Source organism: Pimephales promelas, chromosome 9 (assembly GCF_988280905.1).
Source record: "Pimephales promelas chromosome 9, fPimPro1.hap1.1, whole genome shotgun sequence".
NCBI lineage: Eukaryota > Metazoa > Chordata > Actinopteri > Cypriniformes > Leuciscidae > Pimephales > Pimephales promelas.
The window spans coordinates 15344723-15364856 of record NC_142777.1 but is presented as its reverse complement, the minus strand read 5'-3'; the positions used below and the strand labels follow the sequence as shown (position 1 = coordinate 15364856).

General features: G+C 41.4%; 1 protein-coding gene across 2 annotated transcripts in view; it reads right to left on the bottom strand.

The window, feature by feature from the left end:
• Window positions 1–927: 927 nt before the first annotated feature.
• The window catches only part of gabrb2a (gamma-aminobutyric acid type A receptor subunit beta2a), a 57840-nt gene continuing 38633 nt past the window's right edge, over window positions 928–20134 (bottom strand). Inside the window, exons 6-10 of one of the 2 annotated variants that reach the window (XM_039649112.2) lie at window positions 16959–17096; window positions 12720–12872; window positions 3817–4061; window positions 3237–3377; window positions 928–1422 (exon numbers count right to left, since the gene is read on the bottom strand). In XM_039649112.2, coding sequence (XP_039505046.1) covers window positions 1078–1422; window positions 3237–3377; window positions 3817–4061; window positions 12720–12872; window positions 16959–17096 — 1022 coding nt within the window. In that variant the 3' untranslated portion in view covers window positions 928–1077. The remainder of the gene's footprint in view (window positions 1423–3236; window positions 3378–3816; window positions 4062–12719; window positions 12873–16958; window positions 17097–20134) is intronic. The other variant, XM_039649114.2, reaches the window with a different exon arrangement.

The window sequence follows — 20134 nt, the reverse complement described above, 5'->3', positions numbered from 1 at the left end:
CTTCTTTTTTTTTTACCATGATGTAATATCAGCTACTAGTTTTCAACTTATATCTATCGATAGTGTTAATGGTTTACAGATATATTGCGTCTTTCTTCGTTGAGGTGAACTGGCCTCATCCAATACACCTATGTATTGAAAAACACTTGAGAGATGTTAAACAGCCGTGTCCCCTCCCCAGCGGCTCACCACACAAAGTTTATACAGTGTAGAGATGAGGTCTGTTTAGCATTTACACGGCCAAGGTACTGTTGACACAGCTGGAGTGGACAGTGAGCCCAACCACCAGGGTAATGGTCCATGTCAGTCCGTCCTTTCCACATATGTCCTTCGTCGTGGCCCAGCCTGTGCGTATTTTCCCTGCTTCAGATAAAACCTTCGTTTTAATAGGGCTGAGTTTCCTTTTTGGCCAAACATCAAAAAGAAGAAGAAGAAGAAGAAGAAAAAAACAATAGTAAAAGGACCTGTTTTGAAAATACCCTGTATGGCTTCCTGACAGCGTCTTTGCATTGCATCCTGCAAACTCATTTGAAAGAACAGAAGAACCTTTAAAGTGTCAAATGAAAATGCATTGTGCTCCAGCTCTCTGCAAGAGATAAAGAAAACAAACCAAAGCATGCTTTTAAAAGATATCTGATATACAGCTTAACTATAGGAAAATAGACTTTCAAGACCGACTCCGTTTGTAAAGCTTTCTTGGATGCAGTTGGCTACGAAGTAAACATATACTAACCCAAAAAACAAATCCCTAAAATATATGCAAAGACAAGCATAAATATTTGATCCACAGAGTAATCTACATATGACAAATATAAGTGGTATACTGAAACTCTGGAACAAGCCCTGTACTGCATGTTTTTTTTTCCTCCAGTTACGCCGCCAATGTGTTTCCTCAGTGTTTATGTCCAAAAAAATCGAAAGAGAGTCCATCCTGATTTTTTTTTTTTTTACTTTGACTGTCTTTCCTTAGTCTTTCCACTATATATTTGAAATAAATCAGCAAAAGGTGTATTGTTTTATTCTCTTTTTTACTCTTCTTTGTTTTCTTTTTTGGTCCGTTCCGCTCTCCGGATCCTTTTAATGGACGTAGTAAAGCCAGTAAACTACGTTAAAGAAGGAAAAAACGGTGGGGAAGATCATTCTCGACCACTTGTCGATGGAGTTGACATCGGACAGGTCTGGGATGTTGACCTTGAGCTGGGAAGCCCGTCTCCTGAGCCTGCTTTTCTTCTGGGTGGCGTGGCGCTCCAGGGCGCTGTGGCCGTAGTTTTGCCGAGCCATGGCCGCCCGGCGGTACTGCAGGGTAGAGCTGTCGTAGGCTAGCATGGTGTTGCGAGGGTCACCAAGACTCCTGGACAGATCGGACGGCCCCATTTCGTTCTTCATCTCTACCGTGGTCAGCCGGATATCATCAGCGGTCATCTGTAGGGAGAAGAAACATCGTAGAATCAGGTCTAAATATAAATCCCTGTCTTCAAATGGCACGTTATTGAAGTCATGCTAAGGAGCCCTTTATAGGTCAACACTATATGTGCAAAACCAGCATTTTTCTGAGATCTGTGGGTAAGACATTTTCAAACTCTCTTGATGTAACTGGAAGCCACCTTTACTTCCTGAACGTCTTCTTTTTGAATCACAGACCGCAGGCTAATGCTGTTTTTCCATTAGTTGGAATGATGTACAATGATGGATATCATGAACTAGATGTTGAAAAGGAGTGGACTGTCCCTTTAAAACTATGATGAATGCAGTACAACCATAGTTGGTAAATATACTATAGAGTAAATGAATCATCAGCGATAGTTACACTGCACTCATAGTAAGCTGTGAATAAAGCTTTTCAGGCAATAATATCCACAGTTATTTCCGAATTTCAACCATGACATGATTAAAATTCTGCATATAAATAAGCCAAAGAAATGGAAATAAAAAAGCCAAAAACATGAAGGCAAAAGTCTAGATCAACAGTGAGGAATCAGGTTGCAGAGATGGAGGAAAGGAAAGGCCGGGGCGGGAAGGAAAGCATTTGGTTGCTTTCACTTTCCACGATAACCCTACTAAAACACTATTTTAACTGTTACATTGTTCCAAGTGTTAATTTTAAAGTGTAATTTTAGGCATTATTATATCTTAAGCTGCTCACTGATCATCAAAATTATCCGGCAAAAGCTGCCCTTGAGACGTAAACATTGCTAATGCAGTTTGCTAATTGCTAATGCTACTGTGCAAAGTAACAAATGTTGCCTTTGGCTAGTGAGAATGCGATTTGTTAGTATATTCAAATCATTTTGATTTCATTGAGACTGAGTAATGCCTATTTCTACAGATAAAGAGTTAGTTCCCCTTTGTGCTGGAAAAAAAAATCTACTGATGACCTTGAAAACAGACTTTCAAAATTTTCTATATAGCCTATGGCGTAACAGAAGTTTTCAGTTAATTTTAAAATTTTAAATCACATTTGCTTTGAATTATAGTATATCATAGTACATATATCTGCAGTTTATTAACAATTGGTCACTAAGGTTTAAAATATAGATAACAATCTTGGCTATTTTTAAATTTTATAGAACTTATTTTGTGCTAAAAATGACCCCAAAATCAAACTCTGCACTCTAAATTTCCAGACAGTTAAGACCCGTTCACACCAAGAACGATAACTATAAAGACATCTACTCCAAAACGATAACTATATTACCATCCACATCAAGGGACGATACAGTTCTGCCATCTGCCTCTTTAAATGCTTGAGCTTTTTAAAGTCTGTTGGATTCTGATTGGATGTCAATGTTTTTATCGTTCATCACCTAGAAAAAAAAATTCTGAAAGTGACTGACTCCAATTATATAGTTCCTGTGTGTTGTTATCATTACATTTGTGGTATTGACTTTCCTATTCTCGTTTAATGAGAATATAAACTATTATTAAAACGTATCATTATGCTTGGTGTGAATGGGATTTTATGCTAACAAGCGTACGCTGCTCAAGACGCCACGCTCGCCGATCAAACAGGAATGGGCATTTGGGAAAAGGCTCGGGTGCAAACAGTAACTGAAAAAAGGGCAGGAGAACGTAATGGTGGAAATGATGATGGCTACCATCATTACTCTAAAGGAATAACAGAAAGTCATCCAAAGAAATAATAATCAAACAAAAAGAGCTTGGGTATGTTTACTTCTGGTTGGTTATCGATGCAGAGCCATTGGATTTTTTTTGACTTCAGGTCAAATATTCAGTACCTTAAGTCTTTGATCGCCTAGTCCTAATGCTGCATCCTCCGCAAAGATCGGATCCCACATCGAGTCATACCCGTCAATTTCCCTCTGTTTCATTCTGGCATAGAGAGCATCGTCTCTCTGAACTACACTTCCCACCAACCACTGCAAGCATACAAAATCAGCACTGTTATAGAGGTCGGCCGCACTCAAGAGAGAGACACAACTCTTTCAATGAGATTAGAAGGAAAGCCCTAGAGGCTCCGCCAGCCACAAGCTCAGACGTGTCCGGCCCGGCATGAGCGAGCGTGTCTGTTGTTTACAGCTAACAAAAGTCTGCGCCGATCTCCCGGATATTTCATCACATGTTTCTGAGGGTAAAAGCCCATTAGCTTGTGGTTGGTGAACAAGCTTATGCCAGTGGAAAAAATACAGCTATACATCCGGTGTTTTAGCAATCTCCAAAGACCACTGACCCTGAAAGGACACTGATAGAAGTCACAACATATTACCTCAGAAAACTGACCACCTACTGACCAGAGGCCTTTTTTCAACAAACCCTAATGATGCACGGCGTGTGTGTGTGCGGTCAGCTCAGCAGTACCTTGTTGGGGTCGTTTCTGAGTTTCTCATTGTTGGCCGTGGCGGCTTTTTCCGCCGCCTTCTTCTGCCGCTGAGGGCCTCTCCCGAAGAAGATATAATTGACGAAGGCGTACTCCAGCAGCGCCAGGAACACAAAGACAAAGCAGCCCATCAGGTACATGTCTATGGCTTTCACATAGGGAATCTTGGGAAGAGTCTCTCGCAAGTGAGTATTAATGGTGGTCATGGTCAGCACGGTGGTGATACCTGGAGTTCAAAAAAAGTGTTCAAGGATAATTAAGCACAGCACTGTGAAGCTCAAGTCAATTGCAGCTTTATATAACAAGAGACGTAATTATCCAGCAAGTACTGAGTAGGAGCTGCCAACTAAGCAATTACAGAGGTTATTCATGTGTCATCTACAAACTTGAAACCATTATGAAAACTTTGACAACAATAAACTTGAACACAATGCGCTAATGCAAATGGAAACTGAAATGATGTGCTGCAAGCTACAGCACTCCCAGAGAGAAGCATTAAGATATACTTAGGCCCTGTTTAAACCTGGTAGTAAGATTTGTTTTGGTCGATCGGATCACAAGTGGATGACGTTTTGAGCTCGTCCACTTTCAAGCACTTCCAGAGGTAGTTGAAAAAACGTTAGACCGGATTGCTTTCATAGTGTAAACGCTCATGTGGTCCATTGTGTTCGAACAGCCACAAAAGACCATCTACTGACCTAATGCGTAAACATTACATGAAGCGCACTAAAGTCGCATGAAGACCCAGATGTTTGAAGATGAAAAACTTACCAAGCACAATGTTCTTTCACGATTCCTGATTTCTAACACACACTTTGGTCTTGTGGCTGTCAGAGCAGAAACGAAAGCTGATGTTCTCCGTGTCATTTCCGGGCGCGTTCATATGTAAATTGCATGACCTTTTTTCATCCATTAGATCGAAAGATCTGAAAAAGCCCATACATTTACCTTCTCCTCGAAGTGGTTGAAAGTGGACAAAAGATGTGAATCAAAACACATCTTAATACCGGGTGTAAACAGGGCACTATTCATATCCTTCACAGGGTTATGGATTTCAACAAAAGGATAATTTCAGGTAGCATTCATGTGGTATGAACATTGCGGGACGAGTTACATGGTGAAGATTAATACTTGGGTTTAGGGGTTTGTTCGATCTTGTTTAAATTTCGTCAAGCAATGTTTCACTACATCAGTGATTCTTCAAATCCTGTGACTTAAGATATTCACCAGATAGATTCTTTGAAGAATAGAGAGTTAATTTAAGAGAGTTAGTTTAAAGATTTAAGATTATAAATATTTTATTGTTAATTTGATGCATCCCTGCTGAATACAATTATTAATTTGTTAAAAACAAATATTACTGTCCCCAAACCTTAGATAACGTCTCGGTTACATTTGGTAACCCTCGTTCCCTGAGGGAGGGAACGGAGACTTAGGTCATGACTGACCAATAGGAATCTCGCTAGAGAGGCCAGTCTACGTCGAGTGAAACTAAAACAAGCCAACGCACATTGGCATGCAATTATTTGCATCAGCTGCGCAGCCTTGTTAGCGTGAGTATATAACAAGCAGTTGCTGCAATTCCACTTCAGTTTTTTGCTGAGGAGCCAAGCCTGAGAAAGCTGGCCTCCTGACGGGTGGACATTCCCTCCCTCATTCCCTCCCTCAGGGAACAAGGGTTACCAAATGTAACCGAGAAGTTCCCTATTGGTCAGTCACTACAACATAGGTCATGACTGACCAATAGGAATCCCTACCAAAGTGCCACAGCCGCTGCACCCCATCCAGCGCCCCAAGCAAGCCTCTGCACCTTCTTGCCTGGAAGGGCAATAGGAGGAAGGTTACATGGGGAGTGTCTGACACAGTGAGACCCATACAGTGAGACCTTGGATAACACTGGGAAAGTGTGCCCTTTTCTGAGGGAGGGGAACGCCTCAGAAGCCACTTTCTTCAATGAGTTATGTGGAAATGCATATAGACTAACCCGAAGGCTGTACTGCATTTGAAATAAAGGGAGACTTAGCCGAAGGGAAAGACACAGGCTTCCGTCTTAGGAACAACCGTGAAATATATACACATATGGGATCCCCGAAGGAGACCGGCTCTACATGTAGGCTATAATATCTAGCGAACACGTTAGGTGTCGCCCAACCTGAGTGGGCAGGGCACGCCTTGAGCTTGGTAAGCCAAGGCAATGGCATCCACTATCCAGTGGGCGATCCTCCGCTTGGAGACAACATTTCCCTTCTGCTGGCCTCCATAACAGACAAAGAGCTGGTGTGAGATCCTGATGCTTTGAGTTCTGTCCATGTACATACGCAGAGCACGAACGGGACAGAGCAAAGCCAGGGCTGGGTCTGCCTCCTCCATGGGCAGCGCTACCTGGTCTTTGAAGGGAGTGGTAGGAACCTTGGGCATATAGCCAGGCCAGGGTCTTAATAACACATGGTTGTCACCCGGCCTGAACTCTAGGCACGATTCATTGACCGAAAATGCGTGCAGGTCCCCTACCCTCTTGACGGAGGCCAATGCAACCAGTAGCAAAGTCTTCATGGAAAGAAGCTTTAAGTCTACTGATTGCAGAGGCTCAAAGGGAACGTCCTGAAGTGCTCGGAGCACCAGGGAAAGATCCCAAGAGGGTATGGAAAGGGGTCGAGGAGGATTTAATCGCCTCGCCCCCCAAAGAAACCTGACAACAAGGTTGTGCTTTCCAACTGTTTTGCTATCTATGTGGTCGTGATAAGCTGAAATAGCGGCAGCATGAACTTTGAGGATGGAGGGAGACAGTGTTCGCTCCAACCCTTGCTGCAAGAAGGAAAGCACAGACCCTATCGAACATCTTCGGGGGTCCTCCTGGCGAGATATACAACACTTGACAAACAGGTTCCACTTCAGAGTGTAGACACGTTTCATGGACGGTGCCCGTGCTTAAGTGATGGTGTTAAGTACCTCTGCGGGTAAGTCATCTAGAACCTCCGCGTACCGTCCAGGGACCAGACATGGAGTTTCCAGAGGTCTGGACGCGGGTGCCATAGGGTGCCCCGTCCCAGAAGATCCTTCCTGAGAGGAATGGGCCAGGGGGGGCTGTCTCAAGGAGCATGAGTTCTGTGAACCAACTCCATGACTTTCGTGAAGACACGAGGGGACAGGGACAGCCTGTGTAGGACCTTGTACTGATATGCTCGACACTCAAACGCAGAGCACTGGGAACAGTCTGCATCGAGGAAGAATCGAGACATGAAAATACGCGTCCTTCAGGCCGATTTCTGCAAACCAATCTCGGGGATGGATGCATTTGAAAATGCATTTCTGTGTGAGCATTTTGAATGGTAGCTTGTGCAGGCTCCGATTCAAAACTCGCATGTCCAAAATTGGTCGTAACTCACCACCGTTCTTGGGTACAATGAAGTAGGGACTGTAGTGCCCTGACCTCATATCGGCTGGAGGGGTCGGCTCTCTCGCGTCCTTTGCCAGTAGGACTGCGATCTCCTGAAACTTAGGGTTACGCCGGGTGAACTGAATCGCATAGCCGAGCCTGATGGTCCGGATGAGCCAGTGAGAAGGACTGGGGAGCGCTAACCAGGCTCTCAGAGACCTACAAGCGGGACCAACGGGACCGTATGTGTTCCTGGACCACTAGTGTGGACATCGCACAACCCACCGACCAGATGGAAACCTTCGTCACACGAAGCGCGAGGTCCGTTGCGGCACGGAGTTCCTGGAGAACTTGTGGATCGTGACCACCCTCGTGCAGCTCCCTCAGTGCCTTGGCCTGATGGACCTGCAGCAACGCCATAGCGTGCATGGCAGAGGTAGCTTCCCCACAGGCCTTGTAAGCCTCGTCGAATAGGTCCAACGAGAACCTACAGGCCCGGGAAGAAAGACACGGTTCTCCGCGCCACGTGGAGTTAGGACACAGCTGCATGGAAACGGCCCGTTCCACTGGCGGGATACACGTGTATCCCTTAGCTGCCCCGTCATCAAGGGTGGTGAGGAAGGAGGAACCACCGGAATGGTATGTGGCAGTAAAAGGTACCGTCCACGTCCCTGTGAGCTCCTCATGCACTTCCGGGAAGAAAGGCACTGGGGTGGGTTGCTTAGAACCAGAACGCACCACCCCGAGATACCAATCATCCAGCTTCGAGTGGAGGGACAGGAAGGTTCCACACGAGCCGACCCTGTTGGCGGCCCGGGAAAGCATAGACATCATCTCCGGGTCCGCCTCGGGCACCGCTGGGACACCCGAAGGAGGCAGCGGCTCCGAGACGCCACCCGCAGAGAAATCTGCCCCACTCTCCAATGTAGCGATTGACATCTGATCATCGCGGGGAGCACCAAAGGATACGACTGGTACACATCTTGAGGATTTTTTTTTTTTTTTTGCTCAAAGAGAGAGAGAGAGAAAGAGAAACTGTTCACACTGCTGTGTTGTCACGCCCGCACTGGAATGCAGAGGTCCAGAAGGTCTTGTAGAAATTAGTTTCCACTCTCAGCAGAGGCATCGAAGTGTCTTAGCTCCGAATTGGCTTGTTTTAGTTTCACTTGAATAGATTGGCCTCTCTAGCGAGATTCCTATTGGTCAGTCATGACATACGTTGTAGTGACTGACCAATAGGGAACGATAGGGCATCAAGAGACCAGAATAGACCAGAGATTTGAGACTGGGCTCTTTTGACTTGAGCAAGTAAGCAGCTGCCTAGCAACCACTCAAAATACCCTAGCAACAAGCTAAAACAGTCTGGGTAACAAGCAAATACCCAGAACACAGCAATGCTAAAAAACACCTTGACCCCCATCATTTTCATTTTTTAAAAAAAATTACATTTGACAAGAAAATAGGCTTAAGAAAATGACATTTCTTAAGAAAAGACATTCTTAAGAAAATGTCAAGTTATATGATGGATTTACACCTCTAAACTCACCTTTAACCATGTGCCAAATTAGTCAAAAACAATTCATTAGCATTTTCCCCATATTCCCAAATGTTTAACCCCCTTTGACCCCCATCATTTTCATTCTTAAGAATATTACATTTGACAAGCAAATAGTCGAAAATAGGCTTAAGAAAATGGCATTTCTTAAGAAAAGAAATTTAATTTTCTTAAGAAAATGTCAAATTATATGATGGATTTCCACCTCTAAACTCACCTCTAATCATGTGCCAAATTAGTCGAAAACAATTCATTAGCATTTTCCCCATATTCAGCATCATCTCTGGTTTCACACATTAAGCTTTAGCACACGTTCACAGAAGAAAGCTAAAGCAGTTCGTTTTCAAAAAGAGAGAGAGAAGGAAGGAGATAGAGCAAGGGCTGTCAAGTTTGTAATAGAGATGCTGTATTTCTGTTTAAACAATACAGCAGGGTTGAGACATGTGTTTCCTTGTCACATGCCCCTCACTGCAGACAGATTAATTCTGACAAATTCACCCAAACACAAAAGGCCCGGCCTTCCTATCATCAGTGATCTATTCTCCCCACCCCCCTCCCCAAGTATCAACATCAGAAGAAGCCATTTTGTCATAATGGCAGGAACATGGCCCTGGACATAAAACACGTCAGTAAAGACCGACCGGAGGAAAGTTTGTCAGCTTAATCAGCAGTAATACATCAGCGCAGATCAGGAGAGGCTACAGAGCACTTCTAATAGAGTTTGGAGCGGGAGGGAGGGGAGCACTGGCAGCGCAGCATCTTCATTGGAGTGAGGCAGATTTAAGACCCACTTGAGTCCAAGCATCATACAATTTCATTTGCAATTTGAGCTTCCTCTTTTGGAGCACAGGCAGGTACTGCACAAAGGAAAGCACAACCGCAATATCTCACTAGTTTGGAGATGGAAATTAAAAAAAGACCCCAGTAATCTCTTTTGTCTGGAGCTTCTAAAGAGATAATGTCTCAAACTGTCCACAGATTTGCAAGTCTATAAAAGATCTGTGTCTATCAATATGTATTCAAACATTTTTCTCTACATTCTTCTCAACAAATATTGGGAGAAACGTCTGAGTCGATACTTGAATGATACTCTTGAACAATGAAAGAACAAGCTCTGAGCAGTTCTCGTCCTGGGAACAGATGTATTAAGGTCACCTTGATTTTGCCAAGATGTTTCTGTATCGGTATCTTTATCGATCCTGGAACAACATTCTTGCGTACATGGAACGCCTGGAAACACTTTCACAAAGTCGGAAGTTTAAATCTGATTGGCAAACTTATATCGGATTTCCGGAAGCCTGGTGTGTGGCGGCATGTAATGGTTTTGCCAGGAAACAAATCAGTGCTCACAAAGTCAGTGTATTTTTAGTGTGTGTTCACACTTGACAAGTTTGGTTCAATTAAACCCTGGTTCAATTGCTCTATTAGTGCTATGTCAATTTAAACAAGCGTGAACGCTGCCATCTGAACCCTGGTCCACACCAAACCTTAAAAGATGAGTCTCTGTCCGCTTCCAAGCGAACTATGGTGTGGTTCGAATGATATATGAACACAACACATGCCTGTTTTTCTCATCATAGTCGTTATGTTGCCCATCACAGTTCAGTTCAGGCATCAGAACCGCATCTCCTCACAACAGATGTTCTCCGTTCTCTTCTCAGCGGGTCAAAACACTTCATATATAAGCTACGCACATACAACGAGCGTGTTTATCCCAGCACACAGCATTGCTTTGGATGTTCGGTAAGTTCTGCTGCAAAATAAAACAACCAATCAGGTTGTGAATGAATCCCTATGCCTTTAAGGTTCGGTATCTTAAGGTTTGGTGTTAAAATGCCAATGTGAACACTAAACGGACCAAGACTAAATGTTTTTTTTTTGGTCCAGACCAAACAAATTAAGTGAACCGAACTAAGTGTGAAATCACCAAAATTCCTTGTAGACACTAAAATGTGTAGAGATGTGCTTCAAACATAAGTGTACGGCTTTAAACGAAGTGAACGCTATTGAAATAATCAGTGCTAATATGTTTTAGGTGTATTTAAAAAAACAAACAAACAAAAAAATTCACAGACATCTCCAACTTTTTTTTCTGATTATTGAGGGGTTTTTTTTTATTAAGATTATTACACCATTATTTCCCTTTTAAGCCACCATGATATCAAAATTATTTTTGCATGGAAAATTGCAGTATATATTATGGATGATTGATCTGAGCACATTATGTTTTTAAAAAATCATGTGCCTCGTAATCTTTAATCAAAATAACTTTCTCTCCCTCTTGAAGCAATATCCCTTCTCTGATGATGTGTTTACTGGCACGAGGGTGGGACAACCTGTCACCCACTTCAGATGAACCAATAGCAAACCACAACCATCCAATCAATTCCCCAAGGGCAAAATCAAGTCCCGCCCTAATTTTTTTCTTGTTCTAGAAGCCATTTCACTTGAAGATAAGTCAAAATTGGGAAGAAACGACACAAAACTATGTTATGCCGACTGATGATGTATGGTTTCACTCTATTGGGTTGGTGGTGGCGCAGTGGATAAGACACGCGCAAGAGTAGAAAATCTCCAAATCAAAACATGGACAAAAAAGGTGTAGAAACAAGCAATAAAAATATTGCTTATGCACATTGTTGCCTTAAAAAAACATAATTGACAAAGCTTTTTGATAACAAATTTGCTGAAACACCCACATTAAAGTAAAAAAAAAGAATGCATGAAGTTACAAGGTTTTTTTTTTTTAAATCAGAGGCTCTTTCTTTCTTTTATTAAAATGATCAAAACACTGGCGGTGGCAGGCAACATTTTTTTTAAAAAAAGCTGGTGGGCAAAGAGTTAAGTGGGCAGTCCTTGGTCCACTGAAACGACCATAGAGCCCTAATCTCATGGCGTCAGTTAAAAATCTGGCTAGTGGCTACACAAGACTATTGGACTTCAAACTATTAAACTTGCTTGACGTCACACAAATATGACGCCACTCTGGAGTACGTAGAAAGTAATGACATTTGATCAAATGCAAAGAATCAGTGAGTCAATGCTCCAACATTATAAGATTTGAAAAGCCACATGTGTAAAAAAAAAAAAAAAAGAATTGTAAAGAAAATGTTACACCTGCAAAATGAATGCGTCCCATCACTTATTCTCTGCTGATTTCTTGTTTCCCTGTACGTCATCTTTCGAGTGAGGAGTAAATGGAACACCTCTGGAAATCTGAGATATCATCAAGTAGGAATATCCCACATTGGACTATAAATGGACTCTAAAATCAAATTTGTTAATAGAGTGCTGCAAGCATAACTCCTAAATCCCAGAAACGAGTTAGCATTTTAGCACTTCCGAATCCATCGTCCTCAAGTCAATGGGTTTTTTTAATGGGTTGTTAGTTAAATGCCTGAAATAAAGCTGCTTTTACAGCCTCATTATGTTTATAATCCCACTCTGACAAACTATTACACCTTAAACTTTCATGGAAAACGTTTTTAAATAAAGACTGAAAGAGTTGTCTGAAAGTCATCAGACTGTGATGTCGTTTGTTTATATACGTTTAGCTTCAAGCATGATTGACAAAATGTGTAAGAATCATAGATTTTAGTTAGTCACAGAGCTTGTTTTCCGCAATAATCCAAAAGCCAACAAAAAAAATACTATTGTTTTTTTGTTGAGGGTGACCAAAAAAAAAACAAAAAAACATCATCACTGCAGCACTCAATAGGAATGTTGTTCCAGGACCAACAAGGATGTTGATACAGAAACATGTCTTGGCAAAATCACAGTCATTGATGTATTACTCAACCGCAATGAGAGGCTGTAAAACAAGTACCAGAAATCCCAAAGAACCACAATAGCCAATCCCTGAGCATCGAGAATAAAGATGTACAGAGTCGTCACCATGAGCCCAGCAAAGATTTGCACTTAGTCAACACACATCACTTGATCAGATGTCCCACCTAAAGCCACACGGGCAGCAGAAGCATCGTAGTTGATCCAGAAGGATACCCAGGACAGGATGGTGATTAGGATTGAGGGCATGTAGGTCTGCAGGATGAAGTAACCAATGTTCCTCTTGAGTTTGAAACTCAGAGACAGGCGTGGATAAGAACCTGGTCCAAAAAAACAGAGAGGAGGACAGTTTCATTCATGCTCAAATCTAGAGATGCTTCAATTAGGAAACTGCAATAATCGTACACTACCATTCAAAAGTTGAATATCTATATTTATTATGAATTTTAAAGACATCTCTTATCTTCACCAAAGCTGCATTCATTTGATCAAAACCTGGATTTTTTTTTCAGGATTATTTGATGAATAGAAAGCATTTCAAAGAGCAATCTTTTGCAACATAATACATGTTTAACTGTCACTTTTGATCTATTTAAAGGAGTAGTTCTTTTTAGAAAAAGACTGAGTAGTTCACTTTAAAAAAAAACTTTTGCTGATAATTTACTCACCCCCATGTCGTCCAAGATGTCCATGTCATTCTTTCTTCAGTCGAAAAGAAATTAAGGTTTTTGATGAAAAAATTCCAGGATTTTTCTCCATATAATGAACTTCAATGGGAACCAAACGGTTCAAGGTCCAAAAGACAGTTTCAGTGCAAACTGTTCAAAGGACTTTAAACGAATCCAGACGATGAATAAGGGTCTTATCAAGCGAAATGATCGCTCATTTAATAAATAAATAACAAAGTTTAAGTTTTATAAGCTTAAATGGTCGCCTTGCTCTGTTCTGTGATGCGCGTTCGTGACTCTCCTGTTCGAACTCGTTCATCAAAATGAACAAATCTTTGAAACTGTCTTTTTGGACCTTGAACCGTTTGGTTACCAGTAAAGTCCATTATATGGAGAAAAATGCTGGAATGTTTTCATCAAAAACCTTAATTTCTTTTCGACTGAAGAAAGAATGACATGGATATCTTGGCTGACATGGGGGTGAGTAAATTATCAGCAAAAGTTTTTTTTTAAAGTGAACTACTCAGTCTTTTTCTACTACTCAGACTTTTCAACATCAGCCTTTTTCTTGCTCTTAGCAGACTGCTGATAGCTTTAATTTGATAAATCAATGCATTGGTCCATCTCTAGTAAACAAACAGGCCACCACAAATTCATATATATTAGGTGGCAGAACAGGTCACAATAATAAGCGCAGTGTCTGAGAATGTGGGTAGAGTCAGACAGCCAGACTGCATGACTTTATCTGTTCCTGAAAGGCAGACCAGTGATGATAATAAGACTGGAGAAAAACACAAATTATGTGCACTTACTCACATGCTTACTCATCGCTTACATCGCTTCAAGGTTTAGCAAAAGGACACTGTAACTATATATACGCATGCAATCCCATCTGCACCACAGCATTTCAGTTTGTAATAATTTCATGGTTAAAGTGTAGGGATCACACCAGGACAGGGCGGTATCACAGTATATTGGTCTTCATTGTGCTTACAGATGCTGCTGCACGTGAAGGCTTTCAATGCGGCTCGTAAACAATTGAAAGAATTCAAAGTGAGACCTATCAATTTTACAATATTAGTTTTACTTTTGTCTTTAAAGGGTTAGTTCACCCAAAAATGAAAATTAAGTCATTAATTACTCACCCCCATGCTGTACCAACCCCGTAAGACCTTTGTTCATCTTCGGAACACAAATAAAGATATTTTTGATTGAATCTGAGGGCTGGATCACTCTTCCATAGACAGCCTGAGGGACTGCCTCTTGACGGCCCAGAAAGTCATTAAAAGAAAAGGTTTAAATATTCCATGTGCCTACAGTGGCTCAACTATAACTTTATCAAGCGACGAGACTACTTTTTGTGCGAAAAAAAAACGTAAATAACGACTTTATTCGACTTTCCATTACTTCCTTATGGGCGCATGCGCGAGAACTGAGACGAGACCGTTCTTCTTCGACTACTTTTTGTTACCGGCTGCTCACCGCTTAGGAGTTTTACCGCCCCCTACCGTATAAGATGACGTACTGATATAGCCGGAGGCGCAAAACGTTCTGTTTACAAGCAGTACGTAGTCGAAGAAGAACGGTCTCGTCTCAGTTCTCGCGCATGCGCCCATAATGAAGTAATGGAAAGTCGAATAAAGTCATTATTTACGTTTTTTTTTTCACACAAAAAGTAGTCTCGTCGCTTGATAAAGTTATAGTTGAGCCACTGTAGGCACATGGAATATTTAAACCTTTTCTTTTAATGACTTTCTGGGCCGTCAAGAGGCAGTCCCTTAGGCTGTCTATGGAAGAGTGATCCAGCCCTCAGATTCAATCAAAAATATCTTTATTTGTGTTCCGAAGATGAACGAAGGTCTTACGGGGTTGGTACAGCATGGGGGTGAGTAATTAATAGGGATGCACCGATACCACTTTTTTGGAAAACGAGTACGAGTACGAGTACTTGCATTTCAGTACTCGCCGATACGGATACCGAGTACTTAATAAAAAAACAAAAAAAACATGATTTAAATATTTTTATATACGGGTTTTTAGGTCCTTGATTAAATTACTTGGGTAACACTTTATTTCGATAGTCCACTTTACTAACTATAAGTAACTTTTCAATTACATGTCAACTAACTGTCATTAGAGTATTAGTAGACTAGAGTATTAGTACGATCAGCTTAATATCTGATAACACTTTATTTATTTGGTCCCCCAACAGACATTCAACTGACTATAAGTAACTTGGCGACTACAAGTAAACTTATTCTCCTAATCCAAAGCCATTCACTTTGAAATTGTTCCACACCAGTGATGCACGGGTTGATCCAAAATGAGCGGGTGCCTGCGCCGCGGTCACCCGCGGTTACCCGCAGTTACGGGTCATCCAAAAATATTTTAATGATATTCGGGTCGCGGTCGGTCAGGTCGTTTGGAAAAAAATGCCAATTAAACCTTTGTATTTATATAGTACTAGATAGAATTTTCTATGAAATATATAGGCCGAATTTATTTATTGGCTGAATAACTGGCACGAAGATGACACACAAGCTCATTCTAAACAGTTCTCAGTTCTGTACTGGTGTGATCCGAGAACCGCTGTACCTCTGCGTTCGTTACTATACGCGGATGCGCAGTATCAGCAGTATCAACAACATGTCTCAGTTCAGTGAACTGTTAGAGTTACTGGAGTAAAATATAATTCGGGATATTGGTTTATTTCAACTCGGAGGGACTGTCAGGCATGTCTGAAAGTGAGTAACTGTAGTAACTTGTGGATCAGCACTGACGCAAGACGTGAACTGATGCGAATGATTCAGTTCGATTTAGCGTACTGGTTCGACCGGTTCATTAAAAAGAACCGATTCGTTCACGAACCGGCCATGTCTATGATCACTAGTCTGCAGAGAGATGGAGGCGGCAAGAGAAAAGGTGATAGAAAGAGTAAGTGTGGGAGACATTTACCGAAATAATGAAAGATGATGACCAAAGTGCTGCCTTTGTTATATGTAGGCTACGTCTTCTTGCGATGCTGTGTTGTTACACGTTTATGGCCCAATGACGCTATACGATGAGCATGTACTACTTTTAAAAAATACGGTCAGGATTCAGGAAGAGGGTCGGGTACAATATTTTCTTACTTTTTTTGCGGTCCGAGTAGCGGGCGGGTAGTTGAAAACGTTGGTAGTGTGCGGGTTGTTTATACATTGACCCGCGCATCACTGTTCCACACGGCTGACATGTCTCCCCATCTCCCCGCTCTGAGCTGCAGCCGGAGCCTGGGGGTGGGCACTCGGCGCCTGTGATTAACCCATTTCTCAGAACATGGTATCGGTCCCCGGTATCGGGGGACTTTTAACGAGTACGAGTACTTTAGAAAATGTGGTATCGAGGCCGATACCAGATACCGGTATCGGTATCGGTGCATCCCTAGTAATTAATGACTTAATTTTCATTTTTGGGTGAACTAACCCTTTAACTCGAGTCTTGAATAATCATATCTTTTGGTTTGTGTCCTTCAAGGTTCAAATGAAATGAGATGAAATACCTTTCATTTGTAAATATATAATTTGCAGTCAAATTAATGGCGTCATATGTACCGTAACTTCTCGTAATAAAACTGCTCATGCTGTGATATAACATTCTGGTCATACCGCCGCACCCCTGCAGTAGATCAAACATTACTTTTGAACAGATCTGACTCATGCTCCCAACTGTACAACACACAGAAAAGAGAATAAATTCAACCTGTAGAGAAAACCACGTTCTTCGAGATGAGTTTGTAGTCCACGATGGAGAACTGAGGCAGTTCTATCCTCTCCACCCCCGTAACGGCTCCGTTTCCCCCTCGCCAGTAAAACTCGATATCATCTGTAGTGTAGCCATCTGGAGGATCCCAAACACATGTGTGTTAAAACAAACCTTACATCTCCATACGTATGAGAACAGCACCAGGAAATGAGCTCTGGATAAAGAGAGTATTCCTTCCTTCTGCAAAATACAGAACAAAACAGGGCCTAAACGTATTATTTTTGTTGTTGTATTTTAATTATCATATTTTAGTCCAGTCAAAGGAGGTGAATATTCTGCTTTGTTGATCATCATACTCAGAAGGTCAATGTAAATATCATATATTATAAGACACTTGTTTTCTACTCATTTTCATTAATACATTATTTTCAATCCTTTTTTTTTTTCAACAAATAGTTGGCGCTCAATAATTATGCAAATAAGGGTAACAAGGTTGTATAATTAAGATGTCACTCAACAACTAGTTTTTTTAAAAATACTGATAAATATTAACCCCACCCCAATTAGTTATTCCTGTATATCTCGCTATTTTTTTTTACCACAATTAATTAAAAAATATATTGAATATATCGTAAAAATTACGATTTCTTTAACAGTTTAACCAAGAGGGCTAACCTCTGGTGGGACAAACCAAAATTTAATCGGCAAAACACTTCTTTTTTTAAGGGTTTTTGATTAATCGTATTAAAGGGTTAGTTCACCCAAAAATGAAATCCATAGGCTTCTTGAGGAATTGAAACTTGCCGTCCTCGAAAAGTTATTAAAGACATCGTTAAAATAGTCCAAGTGACTTCAGTGGCTCAATCTTAAGTTTATCAAACAACGAGAACACTTTTTGTGCGCAAAAACAAACAAAAATAACGACTTTATTTCAACTATTCACTTCCTTCTCTGTGCGCCTGTAGTCAGTTAACGAACGCAGTGTGATAGACGTGAGCCTACGTCACACGTAGCCTCACTAATGGCCGACGCTGGTCATGTGTGTGATGCGTGTGACGTACAATAACAGAAGCTTACGCTATTAAACTAGTAACCTGACTCGAGGCAGAGAGGGAAGTAAACGAATAGTTGAAATAAAGTCGTTATTTTTGTTGCTGTTTTTTTCGCACTAAAAGTGTTCTCGTCGCTTGATAAAGTTAAGATTGAGCCACTGAAGTCACTTGGACTATTTTAACGATGTCTTTAATAACTTTTCGAGGCCGGCAAGTTTCAATTCCTCAAGAAGCCTATGGACTAGTATGGAGGAGTGATCCAGCTCTCAGATTTCATCAAAAATATCTTAATTTGTGTTCCCAAGATGAACGAAGGTCTTACGGGGTTGGAACAACATGAGGGTGAGTAAATACTGACAGAATTTTCATTTTTGGGTGAACTATCCGTTTAACTGTGTTGAAGTTAGTAATGAGCAAAAAAATATACATTAAAAAAATAAACTTGAAATTCCTTCAATTGTGTTCTCCTCCTATTTCAACATAAATCTCAATTCAAAATGCCTTGGCCCATGTGCCCAATTTCACACTCATGAAATAAAAGCGAGCCAATTCTTAAATTCTACATTTCGCAACACACTGAAGAGATCCAATAGCCCTCGCAACCAAAAACATCTGTGGTATCTGTGTTTTTAATACTCAACGGGACACCAAAGTGCACCATATTTATGGAAAGCGCAGTATAAATATTGACGGTGACATTTAGATTTCAAACCAAGTAATCATTAAATTATGTAAGGGGACAACCGGTTACGAAACAGACACGAATGCACATCCGTGAAGGAATTAGTGTGTTTGCTTGTTCCCCATCCTCGCTAAGGTTCCTTCTCCGTCTGTACCAGTTTGTCTGCGTGCAACTTATAATGAGAACCAGTGACCTATTTAGTGTATTGAATAATTAAAGATGAGCTTCAGATTTCTTCATATTCAAGGGAGTTATCTCTGCATGACTTAGCAACCAGGTACAGACTTAAAAAGGCCAACAAAGCTGCAGGCCTTTTAAAGCATTAATGAACTACTCGGCGACGAAGATAACAAATACAGCTTTTTCCGTTCGGTTTAATGGGCCAGAGAGCATGAGATGTAAATATGACAAGAGCTTCAGCCATGTGACAATCATAAGATATGTCTTCTTAGCGTGGGAGCATTTGGAGACCATAACCACGTAAGGTTGAGTCGTGTTCACCCCGCAGTCTGAAAAGCCTTTTAAACGTCGAGCAGACGAAAAGCGAGAGAGCCGAGGACTCTAGAGGAAACTGCTGCTGGACTGGGAAGGACTGGTGTTTCACTTTCCATTAAAACTATTATCTCTGTGCCACCGCGTCTGATTCTGTCAATTGACTGGCTGATTACCGTCAATAGATCACATCACTTTCCTCGGCTCTGAGGGGTTACTGCTACTGCTCCCTTATTCCCTCAGGGCCTCCGAAGAAAAAGGGACGAGAACAAGGCGAGCTGGAATCCACATCATCAGAGGTGACTGACTCGAGCGGAGAGCTGCTACTTTGCTATGCTTTAAAATCTGTTTCTGAATCGCGGCCATTAAAAATGTATCAAGAATCAAGTTTATCAGGGAAAAGTAGGCTTAAGCTTTGTGTCTCATTAGCCTGCATGAAATAGCACAGGCTGACACAAAACATTTCTCTTCCAGGATGTTACATCCCAGCCCTCTGCTTTCTGACACCGAGCACAGATATGCAGATTCAATTTATGAGGAAAAACACACAATTGCGCGGGCATTCGAAAGGGCTGAGGCGCTGGAAAAGAGAGATCGATGAGAAACGAGAGTATGGGAGAGAAAATGAAAGACGAGCAGTGTTGTGCGCCATGCCGAATCGAATCAAGAATGCCGAGTTTATGCAAGTTGAATTAGAATAGCCAAAAACAGGATTCAGTATTCTATATTAAAGAATTATAAATAAATGATATTCTTTATGCAGTCAAACCAAAAATTATTCAGACACCATATACAATTTTTCATATTTTTTTACTAGAGGATGTAGGACACTATAAGTTAATTTATGCAAGTTAAGATAGCAAGGTGTCTGAATAAACTGTGGTTTGAGTGTGTGTGTGTCTGTGTGTGTATAAATCAACCAAATCAGCTTGTGCCATGTGTTAGTA